General features: G+C 50.8%; 1 protein-coding gene across 1 annotated transcript in view; it reads left to right on the forward strand.

Annotated features, from left to right (window-relative positions):
* The window catches only part of HUNK (hormonally up-regulated Neu-associated kinase), a 59,573-nt gene that overhangs the window by 39,691 nt on the left and 3,911 nt on the right, over positions 1 to 15,971 (forward strand). Inside the window, exons 7-10 of the mRNA XM_012730819.1 lie at positions 213 to 375; positions 5,632 to 5,715; positions 9,187 to 9,234; positions 13,911 to 14,091. Coding sequence (XP_012586273.1) covers positions 213 to 375; positions 5,632 to 5,715; positions 9,187 to 9,234; positions 13,911 to 14,091 — 476 coding nt within the window. The remainder of the gene's footprint in view (positions 1 to 212; positions 376 to 5,631; positions 5,716 to 9,186; positions 9,235 to 13,910; positions 14,092 to 15,971) is intronic.

A 15,971-nucleotide genomic window follows, 5' to 3' on the forward strand; every position in this document is an offset into this window, starting at 1 on the left:
TGAGTGAGGGGTGGTGGATGGAGGCATGAGCACTTGGGTGGGGGGTGGTGGATGGATGGATGAGCAGTTGGATGGGTGGATGGTGGATGGATGGATGAGTAGCTGGGTGGGTGGATCTGATCATCCTGCCCTGTTTGTGAGCCCATGGCCCTGGAGCCTCTCTGTGAACTGGATCCGTGATCCTCCTCCTCCTCTCTGTCTCCGCCATGCAGGATTTCCCTGGAAGACCTTAGTCCGAGCGTGGTCCTGCACATGACCGAGAAGCTGGGCTATAAGAACAGCGATGTCATCAACACCGTGCTCTCCAACCGCGCCTGCCACATCCTCGCCATCTACTTCCTTTTAAACAAGAAACTGGAGCGCTATTTGTCAGGGGTGAGTGGGGCCCTACGGCACTCTTCTCTACCCTCTGTGGAAAAAAGGTCTATTGCCCAAAGTGTCTCCCTTGCTGACACTCGATCTAAGCCATTATTGTCAGGGAGGCTGAGTTTCTTGAATGTGGGTTAGAACAGTAACTAAACCTGCTTCTCGGGCAGCACTTTTTATCTGAGCTGCTTTTCAATTATCCACCTACAGAGTTAAGCCCTGGACAGAATGTCAGCGATTCGGTTTTCTTTTCAGTTTCTCTATTGGTTTGTCCACATGTCCCCCCACCCTGCCACTACCTCTCAACTCTGTGGGTTTTCCCATGTTAGAGGTTTGGGGCTTCTCTGGTTATAAACAGTTGGGAAGAAGGGCCTCTCGGACACCCTGTCAGTGTGGCTTCTACTCTACCGCATGTGCAGCGTGGTACCTCAGCATCACCTCACGCGTAAATTAAAAAACAAGTATGGTGTGGCCTTTGAGGAAACTACCATCATCGTCTGCTTCCCCGGAAAGGGAGGACCATACTGAGCATCACTGGACTGCCCTGGCCCCTGTCCTCAGCCTGGGCATCAGAAAGTCCAGGTGTCGGTGCCAGAGACGGGGTTCAGCAGGGAGACCCCGAGCTTGAGGCAAACAGCACTCTCAGTCTATGGCTTGGTATTTGGCTTCTGAGCATCTGAATTTGGGACTGCTACTACTTCCTGCCTACGTCACCTTGGGCACGTTACTTCCCTGCTGTGGGCCTCAGTTTCCCCCTCTGTAAAAAGGGGCCATCCTTTACCATAGTCATTTTCTATGTGCCCGGTTACAGAATTTTGCATGTGTGGGTATCCAGGATTTTAAATTACTGTTTTCTTTTTACTTTGTTGTCTCCACAACTTTATAATATGGGGTGTACAACTTCACACCTTCCTAGGTGCACATGCTTCCGCCAGAACTCCAGGGCCACTGCTCATCCCCCTTCCTCCTCTTGCGCCACCCCATCCCGTTCCCCCTGGTGACCAGTACACTGCTCAGAGTCTAAGAATTACTCTTGGTGGGCCTTGTCAGTTTGTTCCACTTTGGTTATTTAGGTTCCAAAAGTAAGTGAAACCATCCTGTATCCACCCTTCACTTTCTGACTTATCTCACTCAGCATTATCACCTCAAGATCCACCCATTTTGTCCACCAAGCCACCATTTTTTATTTTTAATAGCTGAGTAGTGTCCCGCCGAGGCTGTCTTCCACAGTTTCTTTACCTGTTGCCCGGCCCCAGGCGTTTGGGCCCCATGGCCCACAGCCATGGCTGTGTCCATGAACGATGCTGCAGTGAATATGGGGATGCAGAAATCATTCAGGATTCGAGTTTTCATGTCCTTTGGGTAAATACCTCACACTGGAATTACTGGGTCCGTGTTTATTTATTTTTTTTGAGAGGCTCCAAGCTGTTCCCATGGAGGTTGTTCAGATCACGTTCATTTTTCTCCACGTTCTTGCCAACACTGTGGTTTCCAGGCTTTTGGACATAAGCCATTCTCCCATAGGTGATGTCTCATTGTAGTTTTGATTCTAATGGCTGATCTTAAGCATTGTGATATTGTGTGAGCATGTAGGGACACAGAATGTCTATGGAGAAGTTTTCTATTTAGGTCTTTTCCCCATTTCCTTCTGATTGGTTCTTTTTTGTTGTTGTTGTTGAGCTGTTACAGGGCAACCAATGTGAGCTGGATTTCCTGTCTGTGGGTCCTCACCCACGTGCTTAAAATTCAATTATACTGCAGGCACACTCAAAAAGGGTCAATGATGGGTTTATTTACAAAGGGGAAAGGAAAAGGTACAACCCAGGGAAAGAAAGAAAGAGAGAGAGACAAGTAAACTAGAACATCCTAGCAGTTCTGCTGGCTTGGAACTCCAGTACAGTGATAGCTCACCAAGAGCCAAACAACCAGCCACCAGCCACGCAGTCCAGAGAGAGAGAGCACGTGTCTCACATGGCTCCCTTATATCTCCTCAAAAGCCCCAGGATGTCTGCTTAGCTCCACTTTTGGGTCCTCGCAGTTCTCTCCATTATACTGCTGGGAGTTGTAGTTTCCAATCACTGGAGTAGAGGGTGGAGTCCAGAAAACTCTGCAGAGTTCCTTTAGGACATCCTTTCTCCCTAACATAAGTTATTTATATAGTTTGGAAATTAATCCCTTGTGGTGTGCAAATACCTTCTCCTGGTGTTCAGATTGCCTTTCTTTGACAGGATAGGCAAAATAGATTCTTTAATACTTAAGTCGACTCTAAGAAAAAAAAATGGAGCAAATGCAAATAAAAAGACTAAATGAAAGAGGCACGATTACAACAGATGCCACAGAGATGCAAAGAAAAGATCTGAAGAAGCAACTGTGAATGTCTTTATGCAAGTATATTGGACCATATGGAAGAAATTTGACTGAATCGCCTTTCTCCAAATGGACAATGGCTTCAAAAGAATTTGGCAAAGAAAAGTGGCACCAGCGGCATGGATTCTGCGAGAGCAGCCCTGTTTTCTTCTCCTCAGACACGTTGGCACTGAACACATCCACCAGGACCCAGGCAGGGGAGTCCGAGTTGTCGGGCACCCACCTAAACGTGATTTCCTATCCATTGATTGTGTGGGGTTATGGGTGGGAGAGCAGAATGTGAAGACGAACTTCTGGAGTCTTCTAGCACTTTTTAAAGTCATGACTCATGAACCCAACATGTCACGAAAGGTCCACTAAACAATAGAAACCTTGTGTGAGATTTCTGTATTAGAGCTAAAGGTGAACCCTCCCTCTGCACCTCCCCTCCCCCTGTAGTTGGGGGAAAAGGCTGGAAATGACCCAGATTAATGCTTGGCAGCCACGGTGGCCGGCGTGTCCGTGTCTCTTGTCAGCAAAGAGGTTCAAGAGAGGTCAGGAGAACTTGCTGAGTGGACGAAGCGGCTCAGCGGGAAGTCTGTTAACAGTTGGGCGAAAGTGCAGCTGTTTCTAAGCTGATTCAGCACAGGCTATTTGCTAGATTTTGCTTCGATAGGAAATTATCCTCCAAACAGCATTTTTTGGTCAAACACCAAAGAAAAGAGGTACACAAGAAGAATTAACTCTGTAGTAAAAGACTGCTAAACATAAAAAATGTTTTGTGGGGAAACTGCACCGCACATGCACAGCGACAGGATGCATGCAGAGGACAAAGACAGCTTTGGGACTAGATTTTACAGATGATGCTGTGGGCACAGGAGAGCTGCTGTGGGTGGCACTTCGAGCCCAGGAAGGCAGAGCTTTCGACACATACTTTTTTTTTTCTAATTGTGATTTTTTTCTTTCACTTTTGTGTAGAACTGGGGTACAGGCCAGAGGTGCAGGGGATGAGAGGATTCACCAGAGACAGAGTGGGGAGCAGAGTGGGCAGATCGACTGAAATGCACTGCTGAGGGGAGCAGCGGGTGAGACAGGAGAGGTCTGCTGCACCCTGTAGGTCACTCCCTGGCTGGGAATCGAACTCAGGCCATAATGGTGATAGCACTGAGACTTAACCCCTCCTCCACCAGAGAGGCTGGACACATATTTTATTATTGATATCATTTTTTGCAATAAGGGGTGATTAAGAAAATCTCTTGGGGGCCCTTCCTAGTGGTGCAGCGAGTTAAAGCGCAGCACTAAGAAGCTAAAGCCACTTCAGCATGAGTTCGATTCCCGCCTGTCCCGGAGGTGACCGCATGGCCAGCAGACCTCTCCTGACCCGCCCGCTGCTCCCTCAGCTGTGTACTTCGTCAGTCAGCCTGTTCTGCTCCACACTCTGTCTCTCGTGAATCCTCTCACCGCCTCTGCCCCTCTGGCCTGTACCCCAGCTCTGTATGCAAAAATAAATATATCTTTAAAGAAAAAAAAAAAAGAAAGGAAAATCTCTTGGGTTTCTCTCAAAGCTGTTTCTCACTTCTCTTTTATAAGGGTACCGTCAGCCCCACATCCCTTTCTTTGTTATTTTACTACTCATCTTATAACAGACCCGGTGTATTGGTACAATGGTTTGTGCTTGCAATGCTGGGTGTCTGCTTACAACTGCTCCCCTAGTAAGGGCTGAGGGGCCACACCATCCAGGGACATGTGCAAGAGGGTGATCGGTTAAGAATGTAAATGTTCTCAAGTAAAAGGAAGAGAAGAGGATCCACTCAGGGATCTTCTTTTCCTTACTGTTCCTGAGCAGCCACACACCTCATCCCTGAGAGACAGTGTCTAAAGCTCTGTGTCTTGGTTTATCAGGGTGTCTTGCCAGCTGCTGGCTTCTGCTATTTCATTTTGTCCAAGATCACAGTCACAAGTCCGGTAGTTTTGGAAAGCAGAGTGTGGCTTTGTCTACTGAGAATATTTCGTGTCACTCCAGCTGGGAAAGGTTCTTTTTTGATTGTGTTTGCTTTGTACTGAGCCCTGAAATCTTTGGACATCCCTGACCTTGGGACCAACATTTAGCTAAGTGGCTGCTTTTAAATAGAGGGTGATCCCCCTAGACGGTCACTGTTCTGCTTGGTGATTTCCACATGTGGCTAATATAATTGTACATATAATATAGTTGCTAATATAATCTAGTTGCTAATCTCATCAGCCAGTGACTAACAATCCAGGTTTGATTCAGAAATTGAAACTAGGAAGTACAATCCCACACCTTGATTATAGTGGTCACCCCTCCCTTCTCTCTCAGCTCTTGCTTCCTCTTTCTGAAACAAGCTGCATAGACATTAGGTTGGGAAGCCTGTAAGGGTCTTTGTGGGTTGATGCATTAGTCAGTCATTTAGTTTCATCTGTCACCTGAGAGGATCACCCCTAGCTTATCATACGTATATCTATTTTCTTCTTTAAGCTGAATTATGAATCGTGTGACTTTTATAGGGGCTTGGGGATGGATAGGGACAAGGGCTGTTTTTAGCTAAGCAAACCAGCAAGATTCATATCCCACTGGTAGTTCAATCAAATAAGCTATCTTCCCAGCTCATGTATTTGATTTCTGCTTTTGCGCCTTGAAGAAGACTTCCTCAGACAGATGAAGGAGCCAGCGTCCAGACAGGACAGTGACCTACGGGCCGAGCTGGCACTTCCCTGGCACAGCCAGTAGCAGAAGTAGGATGCCTGCCTGGGCTCAGGGCTGTTCTTGCAGGCAGTCTAGTGACGTGCCCACCGGGTTGGCACTTGTCCTGCCAAGCTCTGGTGTAAAAGTTAATGACCATTTAATGGACATTTTATTTCCCGTGATCTGAGCCAAACTTCTTTCCTCTTCCTTGGTAGAAATCCGATATCCAGGACAGCGTGTGCTACAAGACCCAGCTCTACCAGATAGAGAAGTGCAGGCCCTCCAAGGAGCCCTATGAGGTGAGTGTGACCCCCAGCCCCACCCCCGCCGCCAGGATCTCTTAGGCAGAGTGGGTTTTCATTTTAGGGGTGAGTGGAAGGAAAGCAATGACTGTGGGACATAGACTGAATCAAAGACAAGCACTGACTCGCTTAACGGAGCCCTGGAGGATGGTTTGTGGCAGATCCCTGAGGGCCCGCCCTCTGCGCTGTGGGACAGCAGAGCTCCTGGGGGCACTTAGACATCTGGCTGCCCAGAGTGGACCTCACACAATGCCAAGGACTCTCATGGGGCAGGCCTCGGGGCACAGTATTTTCTAAAGCTGCCTGGACAATCCCTCTGAGCTGTCAGAGTTAGGAACAACTGTCAGGTCTCCAGCAGGTCCTCAGATCACCCTGTTTTGCTCAATGTTGCTTATTATCACATTGATGAAAATGAAAAAAACTCAAGTCCTGGCCAGAGTCACTTCCTGGGAGGTTGGCACATTCTCCCCGTGGCTTTGGGGTCTCCTCTGGGCTGGTTTCCTTCCACCTCCACATAGGGCTCCCTGCCGGGGCTCTGGTCCCATTCGCAGTGTGGGTGGGACGTGCCTGCAGTGAATGGGTCCTGTCCAGGGCTGAGTTCTGCCTTCTGTCCTGAGGTGGTATGAGCGGCTGTGGCCAACCTTGACCCTGACCTGGAATAAGCAGAGCGGAAAATGAATGAGTGAAGACAGAAGACAGTTGAATATTAGGAACATTTGGAGGTCATTTCTGGGGAAGGGTCTTTTCTTAGATATTTGGCGATTTTTTTTTTTTGTAGCCAGAACTTTGCTGTAGGAACTTCTGTTTATATCAGTCAATCTTTGGTAGCATTCCTTACATGTCATGTTGCTTCGTGCTGCAGCTTCTGAGAACCTTTTGATGCCATTAAGGACTTACTCAAAAATATAAGTGCATCAGGAGAAGGAAGTAAGATGAGATGCGTAGGGAGAGAGGAGAATGCATAACAGAAACTGACTTATTTCTTTGTGTCAAAAGAGGAGTTGATTGGGAGATTATAAGGGATCATAGAATTGGCTCCCAACAGCGCCCCCCACCCACCTGGCCCTCAGTAAATATTGGCCAAATGAACAAATGAGAAAATCAGGTTGGCCTTGGCTTGAATGTCTGGAAGTGGGTAGAACTGGAACAGCCACAGAAGAAGACAGAAAGTTCCAGGCAAGCAAGGGAACCCCGCAGCACAGCCCAGTACAAGCACTGGCAGTGAGGGGGTAACCTCAGCTGGAGTCCAGGGAGAGCAGACTTCACTGTTAGGCCCTCCTGCCTCCTCTGTTTGCACTTGACTTTAGGGCCTCAAGCAACAGCAATCCATGATTAGCTGCACCGAGTGTCTGCCTTTGCATTTCCCAAGTGGTCTCCGAGCCACACTGCTGACTTCTGGGGACCCTCCAGCCGACCCCCACCCTGGTGCATTGGAAAGTGTCACAGCTGCAACGGGGAAGGGGCTCTGTCTTGCATACAGGTCATTTTCCTCAGATGCATAGTTCATTGGGCCCCAAAGTACCCGAGTGGTTTAAACGTTTGGTGAGATACTTACGGTGAGGGTTTAAATGGGAGCACTCATGGGAAAGCAGTCTTTCCATTCTCTATGATCCATTTGTTTTCTCCAAACGTCGGTGAGATTGCTGCTAATTAAATGACAGGCTGTGGCGAGGTCCTCCACGCCTCTCACTGCACCCAGACAGTGGAATGGGGCCAGCTAGAAAAGGCTTGAAAAGTCAAAAGGAGCCCAGATTCGCTCAGTCAAGGCCACGCAGCCCGGCCATGCAGGGACTGTGGGCTTCTTTCCCGTGCCCAAGGCAGGTTCAGGATACAGGGACAAGTTGGGTGCCCAAGGCAGGTTCAGGATACAGGGACAAGTTGGGTGCAGAGGGGTGAGGGCCTGGAAATTTGTGGTTTACACAGGCCAGTGGGGATGTGCCTAGTACCAGCCGTGGCCTCTTTGTTTTCTGGGTTCTAGTTCTTTTTTTCTCCTTGAGACAAAAGGACTGAATTAAGTTGAAAAAACTTCCCTCTGGAGAAGTATTTTACTGTTTTCGCTACCTCTTCTTCCCATGAAAGGCAGAGATGATGTCTGCAAAAATGGGACCCATGTTTCACCCAGGCACATTCCTAGGGTCTCCTCTTCCTCTAGGAGGCCCTTGAGGGCTTGAGGCAGGGGGGCAGTCGTCATTGTTTTTAATGATTTATTTATTTATCCATACAGAACTGGGGTACAGGCCAAGGCGGGTGTGGTGAGAGGATTCACCAGAGATAGAATGGGAAGCAGAACAGGCAGATGGATGAAGTACACTGCTGAGGGGGGCAGTGGGCAGGTCAGGAGAGGTCTGCCGCACCTATGGGTCACCTTCCTGACTGGGGATCAAACTCCTGCTGCAATGGCTGCCATAGCTTCATAGTGCTGTCCCACCACCAGGGAGGGCCTAGTCATCTTTTTTTTTAAGTGGCTGCTTCGAGTCATCTAGAACCAGAATCCATTTTTGTAAAAGTCTTTACAAATGTGAATTTGGAGAAATTGTGAACAGAACTAGGAAGTCCTTTCTGTAGGGACAAAGTAATATTGCAGTCTGGGAGGAAACGCTGCCCTGTGTCCACGTGACCGAGTGCTCAGCCACCACAGCTCAGTCCCACCAGCCGAGCAGCTCACGCAGCAGAAACTGTTGTCTTGCAGTTCTGGCCCCAGAAATTCAAGACTAAGGTGTCCCAGGGTGTGTAGGGAGAATCTGTTTCTTAGGTGCTGGGGGGTGCTTGCAGTCTTTGGCATTCTGGCTTGTAGGTGCCTGGCTCGATCGCTGACTGTTCTCCCTGTGGGTGAGTCTATGTCCATTGTCCCCCTTGACTGAAGGTTAGCAGTTGCGTTGCATAAGGGTCTGCCCTAGTCAAGCCGCTTACCTCCAAAGAGACCCTGTCTTGAGATGGGGGTGTCGCTGGAGTCCTGGGGGTGAGGGCTCCAGCAAATGAACTTGGGGAGAATACAGCTCACCCCACCACAGGAACTGTAACTAGCAAAATGTGCGCTTTGCTTCTTATTTCAAAATCGGTATAACTTCTAAAAATAAGGTTTGGAATCAGGTTAAACCATGTTGAAATCAGACTGGGAGAGAGACAGCAATGGGGGGGGGGATGTCTAGGAGGGGCTCCCGGCTGCTGGTCGGCTTCTGTCCCTCAGTCTTGGGGCTGGTTCCACACCGCGCTGCTTGCTCACTCTAGCACACCCCTCTGCTGGGCGTCTCGGACTTGCACAGAAAGTTTACCTAGAGCATCTGTTCCATGCATGACAGAGGACACCCGCCTGCTGCCATGACCATTGGGTAGTTTGCTTTCTTGTCCATAAGCACTAAGATGAGTAGTTCTTAGCCAGAGCCAGAGGTGGAGAGGTTGGCAGTAGTGTTTAGAGGAGAAAGAGCAGATGGAGTGTCTTGAATTGTTGAACAATGCTCCTTTTCACAGGCTTCCCTGGACACCTGGACAAGAGACCTTGAGTTCCATGCTGTGCAGGTAAGAACTTTAAGGTCATGCTGAGTCTGTCAGAATTCTTCAGAGAAACAGAACCAAGTTGTGTGTGTGTGTGTGTGTGTGTGTGTGTGTGTGTGTGTGTGTGTGTGTGAGGGGCTTGGAGATCCAGGGAAGAGTTGATTTTTACCTCAAAGCAGAGTTCCCTGGTCCTCTTTTTCTTGTCAGGCCTTCAACATATTGGGTGAGACCCACCGTGTCATGGAGGGTAATCTGCTTTAAGACAAGTCCGTTGATACAAATGTTAAGCACCTTTAAAAAAACTGTTCAAACTATATACCAGAGACGTTTTATGGGTGTGGAGTGGGAAATGGGGTCAAGATCAGGGCGGGGAGGGAAGTGCACTGGACTGTGGTGATGGCACAGGGATGATTTGGTGATGGGAAGCCCCCGGGGATTACAACTGAGATGGAAAAAGGCACAAAATGATGTAAAAATAAACTATTATATTATTTAAAACAAGCAAACAAACAACAACCATGAAAAACTTTGTTCAGCAGCAACTGTGTTTGACAAAAAGTGGGCAGCCTGGCCAGGCAGGCTGACACACAGAAGTAGCCAGGCCATTTCATCCCGAGGGGACGTGTCTCTGCCCAGGACTCTGCCTCAGGTCAAGCCCATCATCACTCTGAATTGAAACGTGCTGAATGCAGTTGTGAGGGGCCCGGGATCCCCTCCGAGCAGGGCAAACCCCCTTTCTGGTGCTGCTGGCAGTTCGTTATCTCACTGTCCTCACTGCCTCCACTGCTGCTCCTGCCTGTATGAGCTGGGTTTGCACCAGTGCCTAGGTCCTGGCTCAGTGGCCTGATTCTCTCCTGTGTTCTCAACTCACTCTTGATTTTCTCTGTGGCTTTCCCTGATATGATGGCAGCAGGGAACGAAAATCAGCTAGCAGACAGCACCCAGGCCCTTGGGGGCCCGCCCAGGTGTTCACACCCCACACCTGCTTCTGATGCTGCAGACCCCCGGGGAGGCCGCATGACCATCAGGGGCACACTGGGCTCGGGAGAGGCCTGCCCCAAGCTGAACTTGAGAGTGTCTCAGAGGAAATAGCTTCAGCTGGCCTCAGCCGTCCCCCACCCTCGAGCCCCCACCTCATGCTCTGTGGTCCATTCTTGCTGCAGCCAGCTGAAGACCAGGTATAGGCACATTCCGTCCTGCTTAAGCCTGAGCATTTGCCTCTCAGACAGTGAAGCGAGAGAGATGTGAAGCTCGTTTTGACACGGGCAGAGGTGGGACGGTCCCACTCTTCTGGTTACAGACAGAGAGACTCATCCCTTGGGGGCAGTGCCTTGCAGGAAGGTGATCCTCCTGCACCCATGGGAGCAAAACCAGAAGGAAGGGGTGGGTGCCACTGTTGAGAACGCAGGCAACTGGAGCCACGGGGGAGTCCGAGCAGAACCGTTCAGGGGCAGGATGTCCTAAAGGAACTCTGCAGTCTTGTGGACTCCACCCCCTACTCCAGCTTTCTGGACTCCAACTCCCTACTCCAGTGATTGGAAACTACAACTCCCAGCAGCACCAGGGAGAGAACTGCTTAGCTCCAAGAGCAGAGCTAAGCAGGCATTTGGGACTTTGGGGAACAAATAGAGCGCCATTTTCCAATGGGAAACTCGCTCGGAAACAGCGCTCGGAATCGGGACCGGGACTCAGGGCTTTCAGTTAATTTGTCACCCAAGCCCTAAGATTTTCTAGTTCCCTTGTATCTCTGTCTCTTTCCCTGGGTCGTTCCTTTCCTTTCCCCTTTTTGTAAGTAAACCCATTATTGACCCTTTTGTGTGCACCTGCAGTACCACTGAATTTTAGGCGCGTGGGTGAGGCCCCACAGACAGGCGGCCCAGTTCACCCTGGGGTGCCCTGTAACAGGACCAGTCCCCAACTCAGAGCTCTGGGCTGAGGACAGCTTCTTCCTCCCATTGGCGGTGACACCTGCAGACACCTCGTTCCGGAAGCCTGGCGGATCACCATCCCTTCCTCCCCGCTCCTGTCCCCACCTTCCCGTTCTCCATCAAGCAGTGTGTGGCATTGAAAGTGTCTAGTAGATGTTCCACATTTTCTAGGTTTGCACTTGTGTAAATGCCTGTGCTCATGGTCTGGTTGGGAAGTGGCTCAAATAAGAAGTCCTTCTGTCCCCTCTCTAATCTGTTGGGGTCAGGGATGTGGGACTGTGTGAGGATTTAAAGAGCACCCTCCAGCCCGCAGCCGAGCTTCCATCGCCCGCCACAGGGATCCAAATCTGTGGGAAGCCTAAGAGGCTGCCCATGGCCAGGAGGGGGGGCAGGCACACTGGAGGGGAGCAAAATTGCTTTCTGCTACATGAGGCAATTTACCATCTTGCTCCTGAACAAACTTCCTTTGGAGAAAATAGACTGTACCATGAATAGGCGCCATTGGGTGATCGCTTGATTGTGGTGACTTGTGTTTGGCAGCTCTGACATGACTGGTGAGAACAACACATGGCAGGTAGTCCTTCCACGTGGGCTTATCTGGGGCTTGTCCCCCTCAGGGAGAGAGTGGTGGTGAATTTTGTATCCCACTAGAAACCAGTACTGTGAAACTGTGAAGTGGCCTATTCCTTTTGGTGGGGGGGGGGTTGTGCCTGGGGTTGGAGGAGATGCCAGGATGCAGGGTCTCTGGATGGAGTTGGACAGCTGCCTTAGCAGGGCTTCCTGGAATTTTCAGCCCCTCCACCCCACCCACTTACTCTTCCGCCCTCACAGTGGGCTTTCTGCTAAATAGCCCTTTTGCAAATGTGCTTTTGTCAGTTACCAGGAGCAAGTTCTAGACCACCCTTGGTCTTTTTTTTTTTTCTATAGAAAGTGCTTGTGCCTGCTACACTCCTTGGTGTTAAAAGCCCCGTGATAGGGTGGTGTTGGGTGAAGGGGGGAGGTGCTACTCAGAAATTCCCCATTTTGATCGTTCAACTTTTGCAAGGAGAGTCAGGAGAGTCTGCTGGAGCTGAGATGGCCCCAGAAAGCCACTGTCCGCCATCTAAGTGGAGGGATCTCAGTGCAGTCCAGCAGGAAGATTTGCTCATTGTTAAAAAAAAAAAAAAAAAAAAAAAGCCTAAAAAGGCAGGAGCAGCAATCTTCTCTTCTCTTCCAAATATGTGTTACGGTATATTACAAAAGTGTGTTTGATTTCCTTTTTCCTGCTTAAGGTGTTGACAGGTTGAACTGGTGACTTTTCTCATAAAAATAGAGATCGAAAGAACTGAGCAAAAGGAGGAATGTTTTCAGCACAAGCTCATCATGGTCTTTGATGCTGGGGGTTAGGGGGTGAAGACAGCTGCTTGGCAGAAACAGGGTGAGGGAAGCCATGGAGGGTTGTGATTGACCTTGACCTTGGCAATGTGGTGGGCACGGTCCCCTGCCCCTTCCATGGCATCCAGACACTGACCAGGGCAACACAGTCCCTGCCTCAGCTTCCCAAGGGCAGTGTGGAGTCAAGCTCAGGAACATCGACTATCAGGCTGTGAAGACCTGTTTTCAATTATTTAGCACGCCAGGATTTGCCTGTTCATGAGTCATGCTCCTAGTACAGCCCCGGCACCCCGGGGTTGTCACTAAGTCTGGGGTGACTGGACAGATACTGAAGTGGAGTCTGCAGGAACGTCACCTCTTCTCTTTCTATGTCACCTGGAGAGCTCCCTCGTCTCGTGTCTCCCCGCTCCCCCCCCACCATCACCCCACATGGCCCCACCCTCCTCCTCTCTTCCCTCCTGGTCTCCCCCTCTCAAAACAAGGCAGCCTGGTCTGAGAAGTCTTTGAAAATCTCACTAAGAAGGGCTACCCGAGTGCCAGAGATGTTTCCTCCAAAAGCTTTTCAACATCTATGAAAAATAGATGAACTCTCTTGCAAATGCTCTTAAAGTGGAAGGCAAAATGTGAAAATTGGTCTCTTTTTTTGTTATTCATGGTGAGGTCAGGGATTGAGTCACCTCTGTTTAACAGTAAACATCAAAGGCAGTCTTGAGCCAGAAAAGAACTTTATCTCAGTGGCATCGCCCTTCCCAGAAGCTCGAACTCAATTAAATTTAATTCAGTTGGTTTTCCACTGGCTTTAAAAAAAAAATTCAATATTTATTAAGCTTTCTCTGAGTGCCTGGACCCAAACCAGAGACCGTGGGGTTGAAGATACATAAAATAGTCAAATTCACGCCCATCAGAAAGATTACAATCAAGTTCAGCAAAGCAAAATTCACAGCCAACGTGGCTCAAGGGAATTCCCAAGTCCTCGTGTGCCCAAGGGTGGAAAAGAGCCAGAACCTCACCTGGTTGGGCTCAGGACACCCAGTTTGCAGCCCACTTCTTTGACTTGACCAAACACACGAAAGCTGACGGGAGCAGCTGGGTTTGTGGGTGCTGCTGCAAAACCTGGGCTGTGGAAGAAGCCCTGAGCCCCTGGGGTGCTCCAGCAGTCCCCCTCTGCTCTGCTGGGCTCCTTCAGCCAATGCTGAATAGTCGGTCTCCCGGGGTGACCTGGCCCCAGCTTGCTGCCCAAGGAGAGGGAGGCGGGGCCGTGCAGCATCTGGGAGACAACCCCAAGCTCGATCAGGCGGGCGTGAATGGCTGGGACACCTCAGCTTGGGGCCTCCTCAAAGCGGGATGGGATCATCTGCTCTGGTGGTGTCTGAGTGTGTGTTTGCTTCTGATTTGAAGGACAAAAAACCCAAAGAACAAGAAAAAAGAGGGGATTTTCTTCATCGGCCATTTTCTAAGAAGTTGGACAAGAACCTACCTGCCCACAGACAGGCCCCGGGCTCCCTCATCACACAGACACAGAACCCCAAAGCCCTGCTGAAGGACCGGAAGGCCCCCAAGTCTGGCTTCCCGGACAAAGGTGAGTTGGCTCGGGTTCCCTCTGGGCCATGGTGTTGAGCTGTGTACTCCCTCAGGGGTGATGGGAACCCTGAACAGTCACCCCCTAGTGCCCTGGAAAGGCAGAGTCAGTGCACCCAAGGCCACCCAGAGCAATCCAGGCCCGACGTGAGTGATGTGAGCTGCCCTGCCAACAGCACCACGGGCAGGTGCAGAGGTGGGGTGCATGGCATTGTGGGGCAGAGATGGAGGTATAAGGCGCTGCAGGTTAAGATTAGAGTGTTGGGTTAGAGATGAGGGCCAGGAGCAGAACCTGGATTGGATGGTATTGCGGGAGCGGATACAGGGAGCAAGATTAGGGTACTGTGTATTGTAGGAGCAGAAATTGGGTGGATGATGTGGTGGGAGCAGCTGTCTACCAGGGACATGGTATTGCAGGAACAGAAATTAGGTGTAAGTTTGGGGCGCAGAGAGGAATGGGAGCTCAGTAGATGAACCAGAGAAGGGAGCAGAAGCAGGGATGGGGTTCATCGTAGTGAGAACCTTCCTGAGATGTGTGGGTCCTTGGTGTGACCACCAAGTCTCGTGGGCCGGGGGGTGCTCAGACCCCAGCTCTGGGGTTTGTTGAGGTCCGAGTTTCCATATCCTCTCACACAGGCACACACACACACACGTATGCAGCCTGGCAGACACACCCGCATGCCGACACCCCCGTCCTCCCAGGCACACACTTATACACACACACGGATCCCCAGACACACACATACACACACACAGAGCAAGGAGTCCCGATTTCTAACCGGGCAGACTGGTGCTAGAATGTCTGCTCTGACCATGGGACTCTACTGCTTCCCTGGTGGGGGTTGGGGGGTGAAGAGGAGCTGGTTGATGCTCACAGGGTGGGACTGGTGCAGGTCCTTTCGGCTGGAGCACCATGGTGCCTGGGTCAGTACCTGGGGGCTGAGTCTGTGGTGAGATTATTGGGGCATGCAGGGGGGCCCCCTGTGGGAAGTGCCAGGGCAGGACAGGACCAAGGGTGAAGGCGGGCCCCGAGGAGGATGCTCAGGTAGTCCTGATGAAAATGTACCTGTTCCTGCCGGTGAGTCTCAGGCACCCATGCTGGCTGGAGATCGGTTTGGGGACCTGTGTGTCAGTTATGTAAGGCACAGAGGGTCCCTGTGCCCTTAGACTTCCCGAAGTCACTCCCGGGGGTGGTGGCTTGCTCTGCAGTGGGGCCGCAGCGTGGTAGGAGAGAAAGGAGGTGAAGGCAGAGCTCATGGGGTCCCCTCCCTTTTCTGGCACAGTTTGCAAACCTAGGTTCCCATCTGTGCCAACTTGAGATAAAAGCAGCGAGGACTGGCTTGTGGCCCGTATGGGGATGCTGTGCCCTGTTCAGACATCTGAGGGAGCCCAGAAAGGCAGAGAAGTCTGCCCCTGCTTCTTCCGGGGGAGCCTGGAGAAGGTGCCCAATGAGCTTGTCGCCCGAGGACAGACTCTGCAGGCCCACTCGTGGAAGGTGCCTGCTGTGGCCAGGGGCTGGGAGTGGGAGACAGGGGAGCTGTGGTTTAACAGGGCAGTTTCAGCTTTACGAGGTGAAGAGAGTTCTATTTCCCAGGGTCAGTGCGCTCAGCCCCACGGAGCGGTGCCTTTAAAAGTGGCTAAGATGGCCCTCCCTGGTGGCGCAGCGGGTTAAAGCACTGTGCTAAGAAGCTTAAGCCACTTCCGCATGAGTTCGATCCCCGCCTGCCCCGGAGGTGACCACATGGCGCAGCAGACATCTCCTGGCCCGCCCACTGCTCCCCTCAGCAGTGTACTTAGAAGATCTGCCTGTTCTGCCCCCTGCTCTGTCTCTGGTGAAGCCTCTCACTGCCCCTGAGCCTCTGGCCTGTACCCCAGTTCTGT

Source organism: Condylura cristata, unplaced genomic scaffold, assembly GCF_000260355.1.
Source record: "Condylura cristata isolate star-nosed mole 26May11 unplaced genomic scaffold, ConCri1.0 scaffold00003, whole genome shotgun sequence".
NCBI classification, from domain to species: domain Eukaryota; kingdom Metazoa; phylum Chordata; class Mammalia; order Eulipotyphla; family Talpidae; genus Condylura; species Condylura cristata.